The sequence below is a fragment of the Streptopelia decaocto genome, assembly GCF_964273445.1.
Source record: "Streptopelia decaocto genome assembly, chromosome: 23".
In the NCBI taxonomy this organism is placed as follows: Eukaryota; Metazoa; Chordata; class Aves; order Columbiformes; family Columbidae; genus Streptopelia; species Streptopelia decaocto.
Window position 1 is genome coordinate 2,433,882 of NC_138678.1, and position 21,311 is coordinate 2,455,192.

The 21,311-nt window shown below is 66.8% G+C and overlaps 1 protein-coding gene across 4 annotated transcripts; it reads left to right on the forward strand.

The window, feature by feature from the left end:
* Positions 1-264: 264 nt before the first annotated feature.
* COL16A1 (collagen type XVI alpha 1 chain) lies at positions 265-21,113 on the forward strand. Of its 4 annotated transcripts, none has more exons than XM_082071400.1 (70): positions 265-426; positions 1,462-1,574; positions 3,599-3,661; positions 3,793-3,910; positions 5,117-5,240; positions 5,329-5,604; positions 5,683-5,763; positions 6,127-6,258; positions 6,611-6,664; positions 7,232-7,264; positions 7,657-7,683; positions 7,862-7,924; positions 8,067-8,108; positions 8,189-8,233; positions 8,460-8,495; positions 8,642-8,704; positions 8,830-8,874; positions 8,944-9,039; positions 9,159-9,197; positions 9,456-9,500; positions 9,731-9,766; positions 9,925-10,041; positions 10,153-10,188; positions 10,308-10,343; positions 10,431-10,526; positions 10,630-10,674; positions 10,817-10,852; positions 10,938-10,991; positions 11,165-11,281; positions 11,357-11,392; positions 11,501-11,608; positions 11,706-11,828; positions 11,905-11,958; positions 12,029-12,070; positions 12,162-12,197; positions 12,424-12,477; positions 12,548-12,616; positions 12,726-12,806; positions 13,021-13,086; positions 13,168-13,221; positions 13,320-13,373; positions 13,457-13,510; positions 13,878-13,922; positions 14,018-14,134; positions 14,454-14,489; positions 14,706-14,786; positions 14,956-15,000; positions 15,324-15,368; positions 16,535-16,588; positions 16,663-16,716; positions 17,042-17,095; positions 17,212-17,256; positions 17,373-17,426; positions 17,519-17,554; positions 17,907-17,969; positions 18,079-18,150; positions 18,343-18,396; positions 18,488-18,532; positions 18,742-18,786; positions 18,900-18,953; positions 19,036-19,089; positions 19,202-19,252; positions 19,357-19,446; positions 19,548-19,583; positions 19,707-19,751; positions 19,858-20,046; positions 20,121-20,187; positions 20,272-20,448; positions 20,603-20,680; positions 20,762-21,113. In XM_082071400.1, the coding sequence occupies exons 2-70, from the start codon at positions 1,499-1,501 to the stop codon at positions 20,962-20,964; spliced, it is 4,851 nt and encodes a 1,616-aa protein (XP_081927526.1). In that variant the 5' UTR covers positions 265-426; positions 1,462-1,498; the 3' UTR covers positions 20,965-21,113. The 4 variants fall into 4 exon arrangements, with proteins under 4 accessions (XP_081927526.1, XP_081927525.1, XP_081927527.1 ...); XM_082071399.1 differs by having other exon boundaries at positions 270-595; XM_082071401.1 differs by lacking the exon at positions 15,324-15,368 and having other exon boundaries at positions 270-595.
* The last annotated feature ends 198 nt before the right edge of the window (positions 21,114-21,311 follow it).

A 21,311-nucleotide genomic window follows, 5' to 3' on the forward strand; every position in this document is an offset into this window, starting at 1 on the left:
GGTCCTGTGCGGCAGCTCAGGAATGGGCTTCACCCCCAGCTCTAGGATCGGGGTGCCCCTCTCGTCCCTCGCAGGGGGTCCCCTCCTCCGGGCGGGGTACAGCCCCCGGGAAGTGGGACCGCGGGGTGGGGAGGGCGCTGCCGGAGGAGGCACCGGGGGGAGGAAGACGAGGAGGAGGGCGGGGAGACGAAGGCGGGCAGCGGCTCGGGCCCCCCCGGGTTGGTGAGGCAGAGGGCGGGCAGCTGCCGGGGGGCGGCTCGGGCCCCCCCGGAGGGAGGCGGGGAAGGCGGCGGAGCGCCCGGTGTCCCGCGGCTGCTCCCACCGCGCCGGAGCGGCCGGACCCGCGGCGCCGCCCGCTCCCTCCGTCCGTCCGTCCCTCCCTCCCGCCAGCCCCGGGCAGCCCCGGCCCCGCCGAGCCCCTCGGAGGTGAGACCCGGCGCCGTCCTGCCGGTCCTGGGCACCGGGAGCGGGGCAGAGCCCGGCCCCGCCGTCGGGCGGGCGCGGAACGGGGGATTCCCCGTGATTAGTCGTAATTAATCACCGCCCAGGGGCGGGCAGGCTGGGGAAGGCGTCCCGGAGCCGCGGGGACCCGCCGGTACGGAGGGTGCGGGGGTAGGAAAGGCGGGGTGCAGGCGGGGGGAATGGGGTGCAGGGGGAGTGCAAGGAAGGTGCAGGGGGAGCAGAGGGGGTGCAGGGGTGGGTGCAGGGGGAGCCGGGAAGCAACAGAGGGGAGCCGGGAGCTGCAGGGGTTGTGCAGGAGTTTGGAGCACAGGAGCTGGGGTGCAGGCAGGACAGAGCTGGGGGTGCGGCAGAGCTGGGGGTGCGGCAGAGCTGGGTGCGAGCAGGACAGAGGCAAGACCACTGGTCACAAAGGTCCCAACCGCTGTGCATGGGGCCGAGGGCGCAGGGATGCACGTCCCGCTCTTGCAGCGGCGAGCGGAGCCGAACGTGTCCGGTCTGTCCCAGCGCTCCGGCTGCCTGCAGCCCTGCCTTGCGTCGTGGCAGGAAGCAGCAGGAGGGACGCCAGGTCGGGGTGACCTCAGGGCCTTGGGCCACCCCAGGGTCTGCACGGGACCGGGAGATAAAACAGGGAGAGAGAGACCTTCCTGGGCTGGGGGTTCTGCACAGGAGGCACCCAGTTCCGCTCTGGGGCAGCCCAGCCTCCGCGTTTGCACGTTTGGAGTAAATCTGGTTGCTGGGGTCGGACTGAACCTGTGAATGCCGGGATGCTGGGGGTTTCCCTGTGTGCTTGGGCTGGGTGCAGAGGAGACGGGGGCATCCAGCAGTGGATGGAGGCCACGCTGACCCCCAAAACCTGCCCGAGCTGTGGCCAAGTGGGTCAGCATCACCTCTGTGAATGAGGCTTACCTGGGGGTTTCCCAGCACAGGTGAGCTTGTGGGATGTGGGCCAGTGCCCACCATGTGTCTGTCCCACTGCTGCCCCATCTCTCTCCCTTGCAGGCAGCCGCCTTGGCCCCGACCTGCTGCCGTGGGCACCATGAGGGGTCTCTGGGCCCTCGCACTTGCAGGGCTCGTCAGTGCCTGCGAGGGGAAGGAGCTGCCGTCAGCAGGAGGTAAGGGACACTGGGACTGAGGGCTTGGGGTCCGCACTGCTTGGGGTCCCTCCTTGCCTGTCCATGGGGAGAGGAAAGCAAGGCTGGGTCAGACCCAGAGATCTCAGGGCAGAGGTGGTCAGGGGACACGGCAAGCTGTGCCAGGTCCCCACGTGCCGGGACCGCACACGGGTGCACACTGGCGGCCAGAGCGGTGGCTGCGGACATCGGCCGCCTGCTGAGCGCCGGCCGCCCAGGCTGCGGGGCTCCACTCAGCATCCCGTGCAGGCAGGGGGCCAGGGACGGCTGAGCGAGTCCTGCCGCGGGGAGCCAGCCCGGGGACACCCCACCATCACCCCCGCCGTGGCCGAGAGCCGGGAACACCCCATGGCCCAGGCTGTGGTCATGGAGGGCTGGGGCTTGGCCGCACTCTGGCCGCAGGGTGCTTGCTGCCAGCTGGCAACGATGGCGGCACCATCCGGCAGCACCATCCGGCAGCGTGTGCGGGAGCCGGGAGTGAGCAGGGGCTGCTCTGTAGGTGAGCCAGGGCTGCTCGGGGCAGTGGCGAGGATGCAGAGAGCTTCTGAGAGGGTTTTGGCCTCCAGCTGCGAGGTGCAAAGAGGTTTGGCCATGGTGCACACCAATGGTAGAGGGCTCAGGGCTGTCACCACACAGCTGGGGACAGTGGGATGATGACTGATCCCGTGGGGTCCCAGACAAGGTGCCCCTGGCCATGGGGCTGCTGTGCATGGGTCCCAGCGTGGGGCTGGCCGTGGCTCGGGTGAGCTGGAGGCGGATGGTGGGGAGGAGCTGCTGGCAGCAAAGCCACGGTTGCATCAGTCTTTGCGGGGGTGGAGCGGTGGCTCAGATGGGGGGCCCAGGGGCTGCCGGCTTTGCCTGTGCAAGGGACTCCCCTGGCTGGTACCATCCCTACTGTCCCACATGGCATGGGCTCCTGGCTTTGGGCCCTCCATTAGGGAAACGAGGGTTGGGGAGACACGATTTTCCCTTCAGGGCAGCACAGGGGCCGGGGAAGGCTCCAAAGCGATGGCGCCCGGGGTGATTTATGCCTCACTGTCTGGCCTCTGCCCTGCTGCGGATGATCTCACCGATCTGTCCTCAAGTGCCACACGTGCCTGCGGGACCAGGGCCAGTACAACAGCCCCTGCTGCTGTGCCGGAGGTCCTGGGAGCGAGGGACATGTCCCTGCGTGCGAGCGAGTGGTCAGCCTGGGGGAGAAACACCATGGTGGTGCCTGGCTCTGGGCAGTGGGGCTCTGGGGGTCAGAGCTGCCCCCCAGGAGTGGCTAAGAGCTGGAGAAGAGGCAAATGAATCATCAGCTCCAGGGCTGGTGTACACAGAGACAAAACAAATTCCTTCTTCAATACCCCCTTGTTTCCTCCTTTATCTCGCGCCTCCCAACATCTGGTAGCATCCAGCGGAGGTGGATTGATGCTGCTAAAGCAGTAATATATCAGCGGGGTTGCAAACAGCACCAGCGTCCTCGTGATCACGACTGACACGGCATTTCCTGTGGCTCAGCCTCTCCCTGTCCCTGGCCCGGCCCTCACCCTGTCACCTGGGGCCACCAGGTCTGAGGATGTCACCGGGATGGGACAGGGAGGCTGGCGGGCAGCTCTGGGTGCCAACTCCCCGCCTTGGGGGTCCGCGGCACCCGTCCAAGCTTCTTGATGCCGATTCCAGCCGCGAGGCTGTTTTGATGCAGAACACGCAGCAACTGGGAAAAACATTTCACCTGGTGAACTCGCTGTGGGACGCAGCTCTGAGCTCACTGCCCGTCCCTTCCAAATCTGGTGCTTTGCTCCTGGGGGGCTCTTTGCAAGGAGCTGGTCCTGCCGTGGGAGCTGTATTTGCTGAATTTATGATCCCTTGTGCCTTCCAGTGGCTTTAGGGGGCTGGGGTGAGCTCCCAGCAGCACCCCAAGACCCGCTGGGGTTTGGGGGGCTCCACACGGTCCAACCCTTCTTGTACAGTGTCCCTGTGTCCTTGGGAACACTGCAGTGATGTGCTGATGTGCCTTGCAGGGGAGCCGTGCCCGCAGCTCTGGGACGAGGATCTGGTTGGGGACAAGTATGAGAACGTAACAGGTAAGGAAAGCTCCTCTCGCTCTGCGCAGCCCCGACTCCCCGGGGATGGGCTTTGCACCCTGCCTGGGGGGCATCAGCCCTCGGTCCCCATGCCAGGGCCGGCTCTCACCCCACTCCGCTCTATCCTGCAGGTTTTAACCTGATTAAAAGGTTCGACCTGCTGAAGATCTCCTCCATCAAGAAAGTCCAGAACCCACGGGGGCCGGTGGTGCTGAGGCTGGGCACTGTGCCCCTGGTGCAGCCCACGCAGTGAGTGTGGGTTCTTGCAGGGTGGCCCTTGGTGACCAGAGCATCCTCCCCACATTTTAAGGATGGGACCTGGGTGATGCTCCTTAGGCTTTGACCTTAACTGGAGGGGCCAGGCAGCTCCGTGGCACCGGGGGGGATGCAGAGATGCTGGTGGTGCAGCCCTCAGGCTCCCCAAGCTACTTTCCTCCTAGAAAGTAAATCCCGGGCTGCGGCGGCTCGGCTGGGTCCTGGCCAGCCCTTATGCAACCACGGCTCTGCGGCTGCTCTGCGCTTGGCAGGCACTCACCGGGGTCTAGACAAGCTCGAGACGCTGCTCAGCTCTGAGCTGGGTTTGCTGGGGCGGTGGGGGGCTGCTGGGGGACGCACATGGAGATTGTCCCTCGTCCCCACCATCCCCAGCACGTCCTGCCCGGCCGTGCCCGAGGCCGTGCCAGGGCTGGCAGGGATGCTGCAGCGTGGCGAGGTGGGAGCAGGTCCACATCCTCGGGAGCCGTTCCTGGAGGAAACCGCTGCGGTTTGCACACCCGTCTCCTCCTGCCCGCCTGTCCCCACATCGCCCCGGGGCTGGCACACAGCGACGCCGGGCACGGGGCTCTCCCACGGGTGAAGGAAACCCAGCCTTGGCTCCTGAGCAGGGCAGTCGAGTCCTTAGATGGCTTCGAGGTGGTGGATGCTCCAGGCTGGTGTTGCTGTTGGCCGGGTGCCTGTGGCAGCTCAGAGCCAGCCCTGGGCACAGGGTGGCCCTGGCAGCCAGGTTGTGAGCTCCAGGTGGGCACCCATGGGTGTCCCTCCACCCCAGGAGCCTCCTGGGTGCCCAGTGAGGACAGGCTTGTGTCCCACGGGGAGCAGAGGGGACTGTGGGGTCTGGCCCACTCCCCATGCCTTGGTCCAGCTCCAGGCTGGTGGCTTGGAAAATTGCTGGTGTGGTGGAGCAGAGCAGAGCTCAAAGCAAATATTTCCAGTGGATGAGTGGCTGCGGGCGAGCTGGGCCGTCTGCCTCGTGTTCTGCTCCTGTTGCACAAGTTGGACGTGCCCCTAAGGCATCCGCGGTGCCACCGATGGTGACAAACCGCTGCAGGACCCATGGGGGCTGTTGAGGCAATGCTGCCCATGGGTGCCATCCAGGAGGGGGTGTTGGGGATGGTGCTGCCACTGTTTTTGGAGCGTGGTGCAGGGTCTGGCCACCCCTGATGCCCTTCCCTGCAGGCAGGTGTTCCCCCACGGGCTGCCCCCCGCCTTCACCCTCATCTTCACCTTGCTGCTGAAGAAGAACAGCACCGGGGAGCACTGGTACCTCTTCCAGGTCACCGACCAGCAGGGCTACCCCCAGGTACGGCCCCGGGATGGTGGGACACACCAGTGGTGAGGGGACAGCCGGGAGCTGTCCCCAAGCATGGTATTGTCCCCTCTTTACCCAGCTCTCCCTGACCCTGCACGGTCCTGAGAAGAGCCTGGAGTTTCAGGCCAGGTCTCCGGGAGCCGCGTTCGTCAGCGCCGTGTTCGCAGGGACAGCTGTGGCGTCCCTGTTCGACGGGCGGTGGCACAAGGTGGCGGTGGCGGTGCAGAGCCACGCCGTCTCCGTCCACCTGGACTGCGCCTCCATCTCCTCCAAGCCGCTGCCGCCCCGGCGGGCGCTGGCCCCCGAGGGCAATGCCTTCCTGGGGCTGGATGCCACACGCGGCACCCCAGTGCGGGTGAGTCCCCGGGGGTGCGGGTGGGCTCTGCGGTGGAGTGGGATCCGTCCATGACGTGCTGCTCCTGCCCCATGGCAGTTCGACATCCAGCAAGCCCAGATCTACTGCGACGCCGAGCTGGCCAGGCAGGAGGGATGCTGTGAGATCTCAGCCAGCGGGGTGAGTCCCCCCCGAATCCCCACCCTGGTCCCTGGTGGTGAGAGCCTGGCCCAGATTGGCCAGAGAGGTGGTGGATGAACCATCCCTGGAGACATCCCAGGCAAGGCTGGAGCAACCTGAGGTCTGAGCAACCTGGGCTCTGAGCAACCTGAGCTGGTGAAGATGTCCCTGCTCATGGCAGTGGGGGCACTGGGGGAGCTGGGATGGTCCCTTCAACCCAAACTATTCTATGATTCTATCACCTGTTACCTGTCCCTGTGGCCAATGCAGGATGAATCCACCTCCCAAATCACACTGTCAGGGCTGGTGCTCCCAGCTCTCACCCCAGCAGCCCCCCCATGACCTCCTTTTCCTTCCCATCAGTGCCTCACAGAAGCACCCAAGACCCGTCGGCAAGCGGAGCTGATGCAGAGCAGCAACCTCATCGAGATCTCGCCGCAGCCCGAGGGCCGGGTCTACACCCGCTGCTTCTGCCTGGAGGAGCCGCTGGGCGCGGTGAGTCCCCGTGTCCCCCCGTGTCCCCATCCCGCTGTGTGTGCCCCAGCCCCGGGGTGGGCAGTGCTCAGCGGGGCCGGCAGCCACAGCCATTCAGCCCCTGGAAGAGCCCTGGCTCATATTTTCCACTGTGTGAGGGGAGGGAGGGAGCTGGAAGACGCCAGACACCGCGGAGTGACGGGGGGGCTCCTGCAGCCCCGTCGCTGCTCTGCACCCGCTGAGCCGCCGGCTTGGGGCTCAGACCAAGGCAGGTTGCACCCCTGGGTGCCGCAGACAGGATAACCCAGGGGTGCAAGGGGAGGTGTCACCCAGGGGTGCACAGGCTCCCATGGGTGCTCTGCTCTGTCCACAGGAGCCAGCGAGGACCTCGGGGAGGACCAGCCCAAAGGGAGATCCTGGGGAGAAGGTGCGGGGAGGTGGGAAGGGGTGTCCCAGCCCGGCTGCACCCGTCCTGGCATGCCTGGCTCTGCTCCCCTTCCTCCCGCCGGTGCTGGTGCTGTGCCAGGACCCACCTGCGCCCCGGGCTGGGTCTGTCCCTGCTCCATTCCGGAACTTTCTGCTGCCGCCAGAGCTGCAGGGACGCCTGCAGAAGCGGCTGCTCTGCTCCCCCGAGCAGGAATTGAGGCCCCACTGACTGCTGGAGTAATCCCAGCCGTGGCCAAGGGCCTCTTTGTTCCCTCCGAGCGTCTCCGGAGCGCTGCTGGAGCTGGGAAGCGTCTTCAGCGTGCCCTGTGCCCCATCCCCGTGTCACCCATCCCCTGGGGGCTGCTGTGACCCCGTGGCGGGATCCTGCTGGGGATCTCTGGGGTGCAGATTGGGTCCTAGCTGCTGGGTGAGCCCCATAGGTTTGGGGTGCCCAGGGGACAGGGGCAGTGGCCACAGGGCTGTGGGTGCCACAGGGTTTTGGGTGCTGTAGGGTTTTGGGTGCCATGGGTACGGAGCCGGTACAAGCTGCCCTCCCTGTCTCTTGCAGTGCCCGCCCTGCTCACCGCAGACCTCGGCAAACGTGAGTGTGTCACCAGGCAGTGCTGGCAGGGGGACATGGGGACCCTGACCCATCTGCTGGGGCTGGGCTGTGAGCTGGGGCCGGCAAAAGCCACCACAGTGCTGGCCCGGGGGTGTCACCTGCTGCTCTGCCATCACCAACAGCCCCCCACAACCCATGGCTCCTCCTGGCCTGGGGCCCAGCAACATCTGGCTGTGGGGAGGGTCTCTGATCCTTTCCAGATGTGGGCCTGTTCCTATGGCAACCTCTGGCTGGAGGTGTGGGGCTGGTGGCGAGTTTTTGGGACCCCATGTGCCCCACAGGTCTCCTGGGGTGGCACTTGGGGACAGAGCGTTGGGAGGATGGGTTTGGTGCAGTGTGCCCTGCAGGACACCTCTCTCCTCTCTCTCTAGGTGACACTCGGTCCCCTGGGTCCAAAGGTAGGTTTGTCACCGCAGGATACACAGAGCCCAGCTCCCGCGGGGATGTGGCCACGCAGATGCTCGGCTGTGCCCAGAGCATCCCTGCCCGGGGGCCCTGGGTCCCGCGGTGGGCACATGTGAGGACACGGGGACACTCATGCCCCGTTTTGTCACCCACACGTCCCCTCTCTTGCAGGGCGGGAAGGGCGAGCGTGGCCCCCCTGGCATCACTGGCAGCAAAGGGGAGAAAGGCGAGCGCGTGAGTGTCCCCAGTTGTCCCACGCAGGGACCCTCTAAACTGGGGGTGCTCCCTGTGTGGGTCCTGCTGCCCCACATGGCCCCCTGTCCCTGGCCATGCCGGGTGCAGGCTGAGCCCCTGAGCTGCCTCCCCCCTCCCGCAGGGCGCTGACTGTGTGCGCGCCCACCCCGGCGGCCCCGTGCAGGTGAGACCCCCACCCTCCATGTACCCCCTGTCCCAGCTCTGCCACCCCCCTTCACCCCACTCCTTCCTCTTCCTCCGCAGTGTGCCGAGGGCCCGCAGGGTGAGAAGGGGCAGCGTGGCGAGGTGGTGAGTGACGCTGGGCGGATGGGGCTGTGGGTCGGGGACCCAGGGGTGCTCCCCCAAACATTGTATGTGTACCCCAAGCTGGGGTGTGGGGGTCCAGCTCAAGGGAGGCGGTTCGGTGGGGTGAAGGGGGTGGTGGTATGAGACGGAGGGGGTGAGCCCTGCACAGGGTCACCCATGAGCACCTGCATAGGGTGGGCACCCACATTTCCATGCTGTTCCCCTACAGGGCCTCCCCGGGGCGGCCGGTGCTGATGGGCAGAAGGTGAGTCCAGCCCGTGGGTCTCAGCATCACCGTGGGGATGTCTGGGCTGATGGGATAAACCTGGCTTGTGAGGTGCTGGCAGAGGTGCCAGGACCTTCTGGTGCCAACCCAAGAGATGGTACAGGTGACGTCTGTCTGTCCGGCAGGGCCAGAAAGGTGACAAGGGTGATGGAGGACTGCAGGGCAAGCCGGGGCGCCCGGGGCGAGATGTGAGTAGTGCCGGGTGGTACCTGGGCATCCCCGGGGACGCTCCCTGGGGAGGGGGGTCCCGTCACTAGACCAGCACCCCCCGTACTGTGCACGATGCTGTCACAGCACTGTCCCCTCCCTGCAGGGCCGGCCCGGAGAGATCTGCGTGGTGGGACCCAAGGGACAGAAGGTAGGTGGGGGCTTAGAGGGTGGGGGCACCCAGCAGCAGCCCTGGCACTGACACCTCCTTTCCTTCCAGGGTGACCCTGGCCTCGTGGGACCCGAGGGGCTGGCCGGTGAGCCAGGGCCCCCGGGGAAACCAGGCTCTCCAGGGATCGGCTTTCCTGGCAAGCCGGTAAGGACCGCTGTGCTGTGGGGCTGCGGGTGGGCGTCACCGTGGGAGGGGGCGAGGTGCCCCCAGGGCTCTGCTGTGGGGCTGGCTGGGGTGCTTGGCTAACACCGTCTTCTCTCCAGGGTGACCCTGGTGGCCCCCCGGGTCCAAAGGGAGAAAAGGTGAGTTGGGGCTGAAAAAGGGGTCCCAAACACCCCCACACCATCCTGCCTGAGGGCAGTTGAGTGTGGGGAGGCTGTGCCAGGATCCCCAACTGGAGCCAAGTCAGTGTTGGCTCACGGTGCTGTCGGCTGGACAAGCCCCAGCTGGGTGGCCCAGGGTTTGGGTTGGGGGGCAGGAACCCCCCTGGGGTGCTGGGGGTCCTGCAGGCCGTGGCTTTCTGCCATGCATGACTCAGACTTTCACATCTCTGGCTCCAGGGCAGCTCTGGAGCTCCCGGACCCGGCGGATCGCCTGGGACACCCGTGAGTACTGGGAGCCAAAGCCTGGGGTCAGGGACGGGTTTCTTGGCTCAGGGTCAGGGCTGCTGGGCCGGAGCAGTGGTGGGATCAGAGCCCAGGCACAGAGAGGGGGTTGGGAGAGCTGGTGGCCTCGGCTGGGGCTGGGACCGTCCCACGCCATGGCTGGTGTCAGGGGCTGGGGATGCTGGGTGGCATTGGCTGAAGCAGCCCCCTCCCCTGCCTTCCTCCCGCAGGGACCCCCCGGCATCCTGGGGCCAAAAGGAGACAAGGTGGGTGCAGCGTCAGGGTGGTCTGGTGGGGGCACAGGCATGCAGCACCTACAGTCACGTCTCCACTGTGGTGCCCGTGCCCTGGGCTCGGGGCATCTTGGGGGCCACCTCAAGGACCCCACAGCCCAGGGCTGTGTCTCACTGTCCCCACCGGGCAGGGTGAGCCGTGCGAGGTGTGTCCCACCATGACCGAGGGGACGCTCAGTGTCACGGGGCCACCTGGCAAACCGGGACCCAGGGGAGCGCCCGGAGCACCCGGCAAGGATGGGGTCTCGGTGAGTCTGAACTGGGGGCGTGGGGGTGGGCACGTGGGGCGGGGGGCGGGGGGCAGAGCAGGAGCTTGGCTCAGCATCCCTAATGCTCCCTCTTCATTTCCCCCTCACCAGGACAGACCTGGCCCTGCGGGACCCAAAGGGGACAGGGTAGGTGACATGGGGCTGAGCCGGGGGCTGGCTCATCCCCAGTCGGAGTTGGGGGGACACCGAGTGACATCCAGCCTGCCCTAGCAGCACCCAGCCCTGCTCCTCTTTCTCCTCCCCAGGGAGATGCTGGCATCCAAGGGATGAAAGGGGAGAAGGTGAGTGTCTGTCCCTCTGTCCCACCTGCTTGCTGGGTGTGCAGCCCCAGGTCCCCCCTGAGCCCTGTCCCCTCCCTGCCCTTGCAGGGGGACTCCTGCCTGTCCTGCGATGCCCGTGTCCTCTCTGCGCTGCTGCGGGGTTCCAGCGAGGGGCTCCAGGGTGAACCAGCACCAGGGCTACCAGTGAGTACAGGGGGCTGAGACCCCCCCATTCCATATTGGAGGGGTTCCCTGGCTCCCCAGGGCTGTGCAGGTGCTGGTGTGTGACTGCACGGGGTGTTCGCAGGGTGAAGCAGGGTTCCCCGGGCTGCCTGGCATCAAGGGCCAGAAGGTGAGTGACCCCAACGTCCATTCCCCCCTTTCTACACTCCCTGAGGGAGCAGCAGCAGCTGCATCCCACCGTGGGGTTGGGGCAGCTTTGGCTTCCCTTGGGGCCTGACCATGACCCTGACCTTGACCCTGACGTCTTGCAGGGGGATGGTGGCCAGGAGGGACCCATGGGCAGACCGGTGAGTGTGGGTGAGGGGACCCAGGGGTGCAGGATCTGGATGCTGCAGGCCATATTCTCATCTCTGCCATGTCTCCTCGGTGCAGGGGCTCCCAGGGGACAAGGGCGATCCAGGCGTGCGGGGGCTCAAGGGGGAGAAGGTGAGCCCTGTGACGGGGACCCCCCTGGGACCCCACTCCCTGCCCTGTCCCTGTAACATCCCCAGCTGAGACCCGTGCAACTCATTGCATTGAGATGGGGAGAGCAGTGGGGGCTGCGAGCCCCCACCCGCAGCGCCCTGGTCACCAAAGCCACCGGGATGTCCCCTCCACAGGGTGATTCGTGCGGGCTGTGTCCTCCCGTGCCACAGGCTCTCGAAGGGGCAGCGAGGGTGCTGGCGGTGCCCGGAGCGCCGGGGGAGCGGGGCCAGAGCGGCCCCCCCGGCAGAGCGGTGAGTGCCCCCCCGTGCTATCAGGTGACCATTTTAGGGGACGCTCAGGCCTGACCCCTTTTTCCATTTCCCCAGGGCAGACCCGGTGACACTGGCCAGAAGGGACAGAAGGTGAGAGGGGCTGTGGAGGGGGTTCCAGCGGGGCTGTGACCCACCTGGGCAGGGGGAGTGCTGTGTGTCCCCCTGCCTCGTGCCAGCCTTGTCCCCTCTCTTTGCCAGGGGGACGCTGGCAGCCCTGGGGACCCGGGCACCCCGGGCATGGCCGGTGTCCCGGGGCTGGCGGGTGAGCCTGGCATCAGGGGTCCAGCCGGCCCTAAGGGCGAGAAGGTGAGACCCCCAAAGTGTATGGGGACCCGCATCCCGTCACCATGGTGTCACCCACCCCCTCCATCCCTCTCCCATCTCCATCTCCCCTCCTCTGTAGGGAGACGCCTGTGAGCCCGGTCCCTCTCCGCACGGGGACTTGTCAGATGTTATCGGCATCCCAGGAAAACCGGGGGCCAAAGGGGACCAGGGCCCCCCAGGCATCGGCCAGCCAGGCAGACCTGTGAGTGTCCCCCTGCAGTGCTGTGGATGTCCCCATCGTGGCATCACACTCTCAGGGCTGACCCGGTGTGTTTTAGGGGAAGCCGGGGCTGCCGGGGGTACCGGGCCCTGCCGGACCCAAGGGGCTGCAGGTGAGTGGGGCTGCGGGGAGGTGGGCTGGGGGGGGTGTCGCGGCTGCTCACTGTCCCTTTGTGTCCCCAGGGTGAGCCAGGACCGCGGGGGATTGGCCAGCCAGGACCACAGGTGGGTGTGCAGGCTGGCTGTGCCATGCTGTGCCATGCTGTGCCGTACCCTGTGCCGTACCCCTGCAGCTCCCGCACTCTGTTTTTCCCAGGGAGAACCCGGGAGCACAGGACCACCCGGAACACCTGTAAGTGGCATTTCACATTGCCCAGCCCTGAGAGAGGGGGCACCCACCAGCCCCCTGATTCCTGCAAGTGGGGGGGTCACACCCCTGCAGCATCAACCCCACCCCCATGCGGGTGGTGGCAGTGGGGTCATGGCCAGACCACCCTGGGGACAGTGCTGTCACCACGGACCGCTGGGTGGGCAGGGGGGGGCTGCTGGGGGGTGCTAACGCTCTCTCCTGCCCCCAGGGCCCCCCCGGACCCCAGGGACCCCCGGGGATGGCGACAGAGAAAGGTGCAAAGGTAAGCAAGTGGCCCCCAGCCCTCCCTCCCCACTCCTTTCGTCCCTACTCCTGCTGTCCTTCCTCTGCAGGGATCTCCGGGACCCAAAGGTGCCATGGGACCCCCTGGGCCACCAGGGACCAGCGTCACGGGGCCACCGGTACGTCCTGCCCCCCAGGACAAGCATCACTGTCCTCCCTGGCCTCTTGACGGTGGCTAAAATGTTCTGAGCCCAAAGCTGAGCTTCCTCACCCTCTTCTTCCTCGCAGGGTCCCGAAGGGCAGCGGGGGCTCCCCGGGGTGCCCGGGTCCAGCGGGCAGCCGGTACGTGGGGGATGGCGGGGTGGCTGTGTGGCAGCGCGGTGCTGAACTGCCGTGTCCCTGTGGTGCGGGTGGGGGACACAGGGTGGGGGACAGGAGCCACCTGCTAATGCACCTCTCTGGCTTTTCTCATCATAGGGGGAGAAGGGCGCCCGTGGCGAGAAGGTGAGTGGGGTCAGGGTGGAGCTGCCCCCCCCATGCCACCCTGTACCCCCCTCCCTGCCATCACCCCCTCTCTTCACAGGGAGACCCTGGGGAGTGCATCTGCTCCCCCAGCCCCCGCCAGGACCCCAGCTATACCGGGATGCCGGTAAGCACCGCGGGCACCCCCGGGGCCCCCCAGCTCTGCTTCGCCCCCCGCTGAACGCTCTCCCCCTTCTCTCGGCACCAGGGAGCCCCAGGACTGTGGAGCGGGATGTCCTGGCACCCGCAGCCGGGTCCGCAGGTGGGTGCTGTTCCCGCTGCGCTGTGCCCCCCGCCAGCCCCCCGCCCCACACTGCCTCACCCCCCACCTCTCTCCATTTGTGTTTTGGGGTGTTGCAGGGTCCCCCCGGAGACCCCGGCCCCCCTGGCCCTCCAGGAGCCCCAGGCCGCCAGGTGAGTGATGGGGTGAATGGGGATCAATCCTGCCCGGCTTTTAGGAAAGGGCTCAAATATTTAAGCGCTCTGTTTGGCTTTAGGGGATGCCAGGACACAACGGTTTACCGGGACTGCCCGGAACGGTGGGAGACCTGGTAGGTAGTGCTGTGCCCATGGCACCTCTCCCTGTGTCCCCATCCTGCTCCACCCCACGTAGGGACTGGAGCGAGTTCAGAGAAGAGCTGGGGAAGGGCCTGGAACACAGGTGTGATGGGGAGCAGCTGGGGGGCTGGGGGGCTTAGAGGAGGTTTAGACTGGATATTGGGAACAATTTCTTCCCCAAAGGGCTGTGGGGCATTGGAACAGGCTGCCCAGGGCAGTGCTGGAGTCACCATCCCTGGAGGGTTGGACAGACGGACATGAGGTTCTCAGGACATGGGGCAGGGACAGGGGTAGGGGAATGGTTGGACTCAACGTTTTGAGGGGCTTTTCCAACCAAACTGATTCCATGATCTCTCCCAGGGGCCACTGGCCGTCATGGCCGAGAGGAACATCGAGGTGCTGAAGGTGAGAGCATGGGACAGGGTGCCTTCCCGCCATGGGTTGTGCCCAGGGGAGCCCCAAGCACTTTGGGGTCCCCCTGACTCCCTGTGTCCTCCCAGACCCTCTGCGGGGACTGTCCCCAGCTGCAGGCAGCCTTCGCAGCACCCAGCGGCGTCAAGGGAGAGGAGGGGGACGGGGCCATGCCAGGTGTCCCTGGCAGCGAGAACTGCGCCCGTGTGAGTATTTGCCCATCTCTGGGTGGGACTCCTGTCACCCAAAGACCCCTGGTCCTGGTGGGGATCTTGGGGTGAAGATGTCCCTGAGCATCGGCTTGTGTCACCATTGTGCAAAGCTGCAGGCACTCGCAGCGCTGGGCACGCTCTGGGCACGCTGGCTCCCATGCACAGCTCCCTCCTGTCCCGATGTGTCCCCAGGCAGGGTGACAGGCTTGCCCCGGGCTAGAGCAGTGGGTGCTGAGCACCTGAGGGGTGCAGGATTTGGGGCTCTGTGCCCCACTGCTGGGAACCCCCAGGTGACTCCTGGGTTTTCTTCCAGTGCTTTGCGCAGTTCCCGAGAGCGGAGGAGGCTCGGGTGAGTGAACCGTGCTGCCCCGCTCCCACTTCCCAGTCCCCAGGGTGCTGCAGGGGGGTCCCCACTGGGGCAGGACCCACCACTGTCCCCCTGTTGTGGGAGCAGCTGGGGCTTTGGGGAGCAGAGGTGGCTTTGGGGGGCGCTTGGCGGGGCTTGGCAGAGCTCAGCTGTGTGCAGAGCCACCCCCAGCTCCTGACGTGTCCCCGCTTCCCCCAGGGTGACAGTCCTGACCCAGACTGTGTGGGTGACCCTGGGCTGCCGGGCACCCCGGGCATCCCCGGCGAGAGAGGCGAGCAGGTGGGTGCGCTCCCATCCCCGGCACTGCCCTGCTCCTGTGGTCCCCCCGCCATCCCAGCCCTGCCCAGTGGCCACAGGGGACATGGCTGGCCCCTTGGTGCCACCTCGGTGCTGGCCGGTCCCCTGTTCCCACACCGCGGTCACGTCTGACCCAGCCGTCTCTCCCCAGGGCCCACCGGGACTGCGGGGACCTCCGGGGCCACCCGGGCCCATCGTAAGTACCCGGGGCAGGGGGCTGTGTGGGCATCACGTTATGGTCCTGGGAGGCTTGGAGCCCCATGCTGCGAGTCCCCAGGGGGCCCAGCGCCCTGCCCCGAGGCCGCGGTGACAGGCAGGTGGCCGGGCTGTGGCGAGGCGGAGGTGCAGCATGGCACGGCTGTATCCCGGCGAGGCTGAGATGGAGGTGAAGGTGCTGCCAGCCTGGACATGGAGCAGGAGCCTGGCTGGACATGGAGCCACCGCCCTGCGCACCCCGAGGGCTCAGCCCCAGCTCCCGGTGCCGTTTCCAGGCTGTGACCTCCCTGTTTCTCCCCTCAGGGCCCCCCAGGCTTTCCTGGAACGCCTGGCGCACCCGGATTGCCCGTAAGGACCCAGCACGGCTCCGCTCTGTGCCCTCTGTTGCTGCCGCTTGGTTTGGCTGTGTCCCTTGTCCTTGTGCCCCTTGGGAGCAGCCGCAGCCCCCCCTCCCCTTCCACCTCATCTCCATCCTCCCATTTCCACCTCTTCCATCCCCACACAAGGTCTTGCCAGACGTGGGGTCTGCAGGCCCAGGAATGATCTTTCTCTCGGTGTGTAGGTGACCTGGCACCCCCGCTGGGTGCCTGAAGTTTGTCACAGCTCCCGTGGGGTGGGCTGGGGGCACCGGGTGGTACCCGACTGCTGCCCCTTCCCTGCTGCCCCTGGGGACTCCCCTCGGGGAGCAAGGAGGACCCTCTGTGCAGCCGGTGCTGCCTGGGCTCATCCTCCTCTTCCTCTGGTCCTTGGCTCCTCTGGGGCCAACCAGCCTCCAGCATCATCTTCATCTCATCTCCATCCTCATCTTCATCTTCATCCTCCTGTTCCCTCCTAGCACAAGGTGAGGTGAGGCTGCGCCGGCAGCTCCCGGAGGATCCTGCCCTTCCGTGCCAACCGTGTCCTGCTCTTGTCCCCTCGTCCACTAATGTCACCACAGTCTGTGTGGGTCTCTGTGGGTCTCTGTGGGTTGTTGCTCTGCGGTGTGCCCGCGTGTCCTGTCCAGTCTCGGCACCATGTCACCCCACTAACCCACCCCAGCGGCCCCATGACACGGAGCCATGGGGCTCCTGTGTGTCACCCGTGTCTGGCCCACCCTGGGAGGGCAGGGGGTGGCACCAGGCTGGAGCTGTGGTCTGAAGCGTGTCCTGGGCAGTGCCTGGGGGTGCCAGGAGCTGGGCACCTCATGCAGCACCCGCAGGGCTGAGATTTCAGTGGCCCGGTGGCACCAGAGCTGCCTATGGGTCATGACGTGTGGCAGCAGTGACCTGTGTCTGGGTGTGAGTGTCACTTGGGCACTGAGCCCAGTGCCTGTGGGTGCAGGGAGCCCGGCTGGGGGACGAGCGGGTCCCCCCGGTGCCTGGAGGTGCTGGGCAGGCTGGGGCTGTGGGCTGGTGGAGGTCACAGACCTGTGCCCGGTCCTTGTCCCCTGCGCTCTGCCCAGTGGTGCTGCCAGGTGGGCACAGCCCCGGGGGCTGCAGGAGACCCCCTGTAGCTCCTCTCTTCTCCCTCCAAAGGGTCTCCAGGGTGATCGTGGCCCTGCCGGGCTTGCCGGAGCCAAGGGGGAGCCGGTGAGTGGTGTGAGAGGAGGGGACGGGGGGGACACTCGTGCGCTGGGTTGGCTCAGCGTTCTCCTCCGGCACAGGGACCTCCAGGACAGCCCGGCTACCCCGGCGCGACGGGTCCCCCCGGCCTTCCCGTGAGTACCGTGGGGAGCCAAGCAGCGTCTGCCAGCCCCTGGCCACCTCCTGTGTCCCCACGTCTCTCCCTGCAGCCTGTTGGGGCCCCCCCGCTGCTGGGGATGGGCAGCTGGGGGACCCCAGCAGGCACTGAGCACCATGTCCCTGCAGGGCTCACCCCTGTCACACCTGTCCCCAGTCCCACACATTCCCGGTGCCCTCTCCACTGCCCATCGGTTCAGTCCATCCATGTCCCCTCCATCTGTGCCCCCCGCTCCCATCCATGCCCCATGTCCCAGCCCATCCCCTGTCCTGAGCGGGGTCTTCATCTCCTTCCTTCCCCAGGGCATCAAGGGTGAGCGAGGCTACGTGGGCCCCCCCGGGGAAAAGGGGGAACTGGTGAGTCCCTCGGGGCCCTGCTCCAGGGGCAGAGGGGCTGGGGGGTCTCCCACGTGCCACCTTCCCCACGGTCCTCCCAGCCACATCCATCTGACCCTGTTTTCCCCCCTTCCCAGGGACCCCCCGGCTTGGACGGTCTCCCCGGTCCCGTGGGGCCAGCGGTAGGTGCCCACCCCGCTTGGCTCCTGGGGGGCTGTGGGGAATGTAGGGGGGTAAGCTGTGGTGGCTGTGGGTGCAGCGAGGTGCCCCCCACCCACCTCAGCCCCTCTCTCTGCAGGGACCGAGGGGTGAGCGTGGGCTCCCAGGCAGCGCTGGTGAGAAAGGGGACCAGGTGAGTGTCCCCGAGGGGATGGGGATCCCTGGGACCCCTAAGGGAGCAGGATGTGGCTGTTGGGGTCCAGCTCAGCTCTTGTCTCTCCACAGGGTTTCCAAGGCCAGCCTGGCTTCCCGGGGCCACCGGTGAGTCACTGGGGGGTGTCCCTGGGATCCAGCTGGGGATGAGGATGAGATGGGAAAGGGATGGGGTTGAGGATGGGAATGGGATGGAGATGAGGATGGGATGAGAGTGGAATGGGAATGGCATAAGAATGAGGATGAATATGTGATGGGGATGAGGATGGGAACGGAATAGGGATGGGAATGAGATAGGGATGGGATGGGGATGAGGATGAGGATGGGAGTTTCTCGCAGAAAGACACAGGTGTGTTCCATGGGGCAGGGTGTGCAGAGCAGCCCCACAGCAAACATGTTAAAATGAATCTGGAGGCAGTGAGCAGTGCTGCCACACACTTAACACCTCGCTTCTCTTTAGGGGCCCCCCGGCTTCCCAGGGAAGGTTGGTCCAGCTGGGCCACCAGGACCCATGGCTGAGAAGGTTGGTGCCAACGGGACAAGGCTGCTTTCGTCCCCCGCTCTGCAGGATGGCCGAGGGGTGCCTGGGCACGGCTCTGGCTGCTCCCCTGACCCTTCCATGGCTCTTTCAGGGCAGCGAGGGCATGCGCGGGCCCACGGGGATGCCGGGGCCCCCTGGACCCCCCGGACCTCCTGGCATCCAAGTAAGACCCCCCCCATGCCACCTCTGGGCACAGGACCACCGGTGTCACGGTGCTGCTGGGGAGTGTTGCTGGCTGGAGCTGCTCCCCAGACACATGTTCCCATGACCTGGGGGGCCCAGGGCAGGTCCCTCAGGGACCCCCCAGAGCCCCTCAGTGCAAACCACCCTTGGCACCCCCTCCTTGCCTCCGCAGGGCCCCGCTGGCTTGGAAGGACTGGATGGCAAGGATGGCAAGCCAGGGCTGCGGGTGAGGCTGCGGGGCTCTCCTGGGTGCTGGTGGGGGCCAGCAACTCTGCAACCCCCCAGGACACCCCCAAGCCCTCTCTCTTTTTCCCCAGGGTGACCCTGGTCCCCCTGGGCCACCAGGGATGATGGGTCCTCCGGTGAGTGACAGCCTTCCTTGTCACCCCTCCCTGATGCTCGGTGCCTGGCGTGTCCCTGCAGCCAGGACCAGATGTCCCCTGACCTGGGATTGTTCCCCCCCAGCCCAATGCTGAAAGTTGGGGTCCCCAGCAGAGACCGGGGTTGGGGTCACCTGCCTCAGTCTGCTGGCAGGGACTGGGACCCCCACCCAGCTCTTTTCTCTCCCCAGGGCTTCAAGGGGAAGACAGGGCACCCGGGTCTCCCGGGACCGAAGGTGAGCGATGGTGGCACTGGGGGACACTTACGTGGTGACATCCCCAGGGACCTCAGTCCTGGGCCAGGGTCTGCATGCATTGCACTGCCCAGCATGTCCCTTCCTCCTTCTAGGGCGACTGCGGCAAACCCGGCCCCCCAGGGATCGCGGGCCGGCCGGGAGCGGAGGTGAGCGAGGGGCTGCGTGGGTGCGGGAGCCCTGAGCCAGGTGAGCCCCACGCGCCCCCCCTCATCATGCTGCCTTTCCCAGGGTGACCCTGGACCCATGGGACCCCAAGGCCGGCAGGGACCCCCAGGGCTCATCGTAAGTTGGTACAGCGGGACAATGCCCATGGCAGGACCTCCCTGCAGCACAGGGAGTGGGGTCATCACCCACAGCCCCCCCCAGCTGACACTCCTCTTTCTTTGCCCCCCAGGGCCCACCCGGTAGCCCGGGGCAGCCGGGTCCTGCTGGCCTCGCTGGAGTGGTGAGTACTGCCCAGCTGCAGGATGTGGGGGCCAGAGGTTGCCCCAGTTTTGGGGGCCATTGTTCCCATCCTGTGCCTGTCCCCTTCCTCCCGCCTCTCTGCAGGGGCTGAAGGGCGAGCGGGGCTCAGCGGGGGAGCGAGGGCTGCCGGGGATGCCAGGACAGCCGGGACCCCCAGGCCACCCGGGACCACCGGTGAGTGCAGTGGGGGGTGGCACAGACCCCCACACCCCAGTGCAGCGGGGACCTCGAGGACGGCACTGCAATGGTCACCCTGCCCCACTTTGATTTCGCAGGGGGAGCAGGGACAAGATGGACCCATTGGTAAAGAGGTACAAGCGTGGGCTCGGTGGGACCCGGGGCTGGATCGTGGCATCATCTGGCCTGACCACAGCATCCCCAGGGTGCCCGTGTAGGGGACATCCCTGCCACGCCGCTCCTCTGTGTCTCCCCAGGGTCCCCCAGGAAAACCGGGTACCGCAGGACCCGCTGGCCAGAAGGTGAGGGGAGAGCCCAGTTGTGCCACCGCAGCCATCCCAGTGTCCCCCAGCCCTGCTCAGGGCTGGGGATGCTGGGGTTCAGCCCTGACCCTCCACCTCTCCACAGGGTGAAGCTGGATCACCCGGAGAGAGGGGCTACCCCGGGGAGAAGGGCAGAGCCGGCATGCCGGGTGGGCCGGGGAAAAGTGGCTCCATGGGCCTCGTGGGGCCACGGGGACCCATGGGAGAGAGGGGCCCCCCTGGCTCACCGGGACCTGCAGGCAGCCCCGGGCTGCCAGGACCCCCGGGGATGATGGTAAGGAGGGGCGGCCGGGGTCCCCACGCCCCCACGGCCCCCCAGTGGTGATGTCCCCTCCTGTGTCCACCCAGGGAGACGTGGTGAATTACGATGAGATCAAGAGGTTCATCCGGCAGGAGCTGAGCAAGATGTTTGATGGTAACAGGGAGATGGGGGTGAGAACTGGTGGCACCCTGGCATCGCCACATACCTGCCGGTGCTGAGCGTGTCCTGTCCCCGCAGAGCGGATGGCGTATTACACCTCCCGCATGCACTTCCCGGTGGAGATGGTGGCATCCCCAGGCAGACCTGGTCCCCCGGGGAAGGACGGGCTGCCTGGCCGGCCGGGACCCCCCGGCTCCCCGGGGATGCCGGGACAGATCGGCAGAGAGGGGCGGCAGGGAGTGCCGGGCATGCGGGGTAGGTGCTGCTCCCCAGGGTGTTCTCAGTGTCCCCAAGGCATTCTTGGTGTCCCCAAGGCATTTCTGACGTCCCTGAGGCATTTCTGACGTCCCCGAGGCATTCCCAGGGGAATCACTGGGGTCTCACCTCTCTACATCCCCTTCTCCTCCAGGTGAGCCAGGTGCCAAAGGAGAGAAAGGAGAGAAAGGCGTGGGGCTGATGGGGGACAGCGGCCCCCCAGGACCCCCAGGTGAGCCCCCTCTCTCCACTTGTCCATCAGCCCCATGCTGGGGCTCGCTGCCACCTGTCTTTTTCTCTCCATCTTTTCCAGGTCCCCAAGGACCACCAGGCTATGGCAAGATGGGCCCCCCAGGCCCCGTGGGACAACAGGGCATCCCCGGTGTCCCCGGCCCCCCTGGTGCCACGGGGCAGCCGGGCAAGACTGGGCACTGCAGCCCGGCAGACTGCATGGGCGCCATGCCCCTGGAGCAGCCCCTCTTCCAGCCCAAAAACGTCAAGGGCCCCTTCGGCTGAGGGGTCCCCCCCACCCCCCGCCATTGCTGTTAATATTGTTCCCCCGCTGTGCCGGGGTCGTGCGTGTCCGCGGGGGTGGGTGTTGTACAGCTCCGTCGCGATCGGGAGGGCGGGTGGATCCTGCCCGGACAAATACACCCGTGCTGGTGCCCCCGTGCTTCCCGGTTCTTCGCTCGGCTGCGAACGCGGTCTCCGCCCCGTCCCCATTCCTGTCCCCGAGGGTCCTGGAGCCCCGACCCAGCGCACGGGGCTGAGGCCACCGCGGCTGGGGGAACAGTGTCCCTGAGGCCCCTCCTGGGGAGATGCCAGCCCCACGCCCTGGGCGATCCCTCCCCTGCTCCTGGGCG

Coding starts and splice junctions, on each gene's coding strand:
- COL16A1 (XM_082071400.1), top strand. CDS start 1,499: ATGAGGGGTCTCTGGGCCCTCGCACTTGCAGGGCTCGTCAGTGCCTGC. Junction 7,265..7,656: donor CACCGCAGACCTCGGCAAAC/GTGAGTGTGTCA, acceptor CTCTCTCTCTAG/GTGACACTCGGTCCCCTGGG. Junction 18,533..18,741: donor CAGGGATGATGGGTCCTCCG/GTGAGTGACAGC, acceptor TTCTCTCCCCAG/GGCTTCAAGGGGAAGACAGG.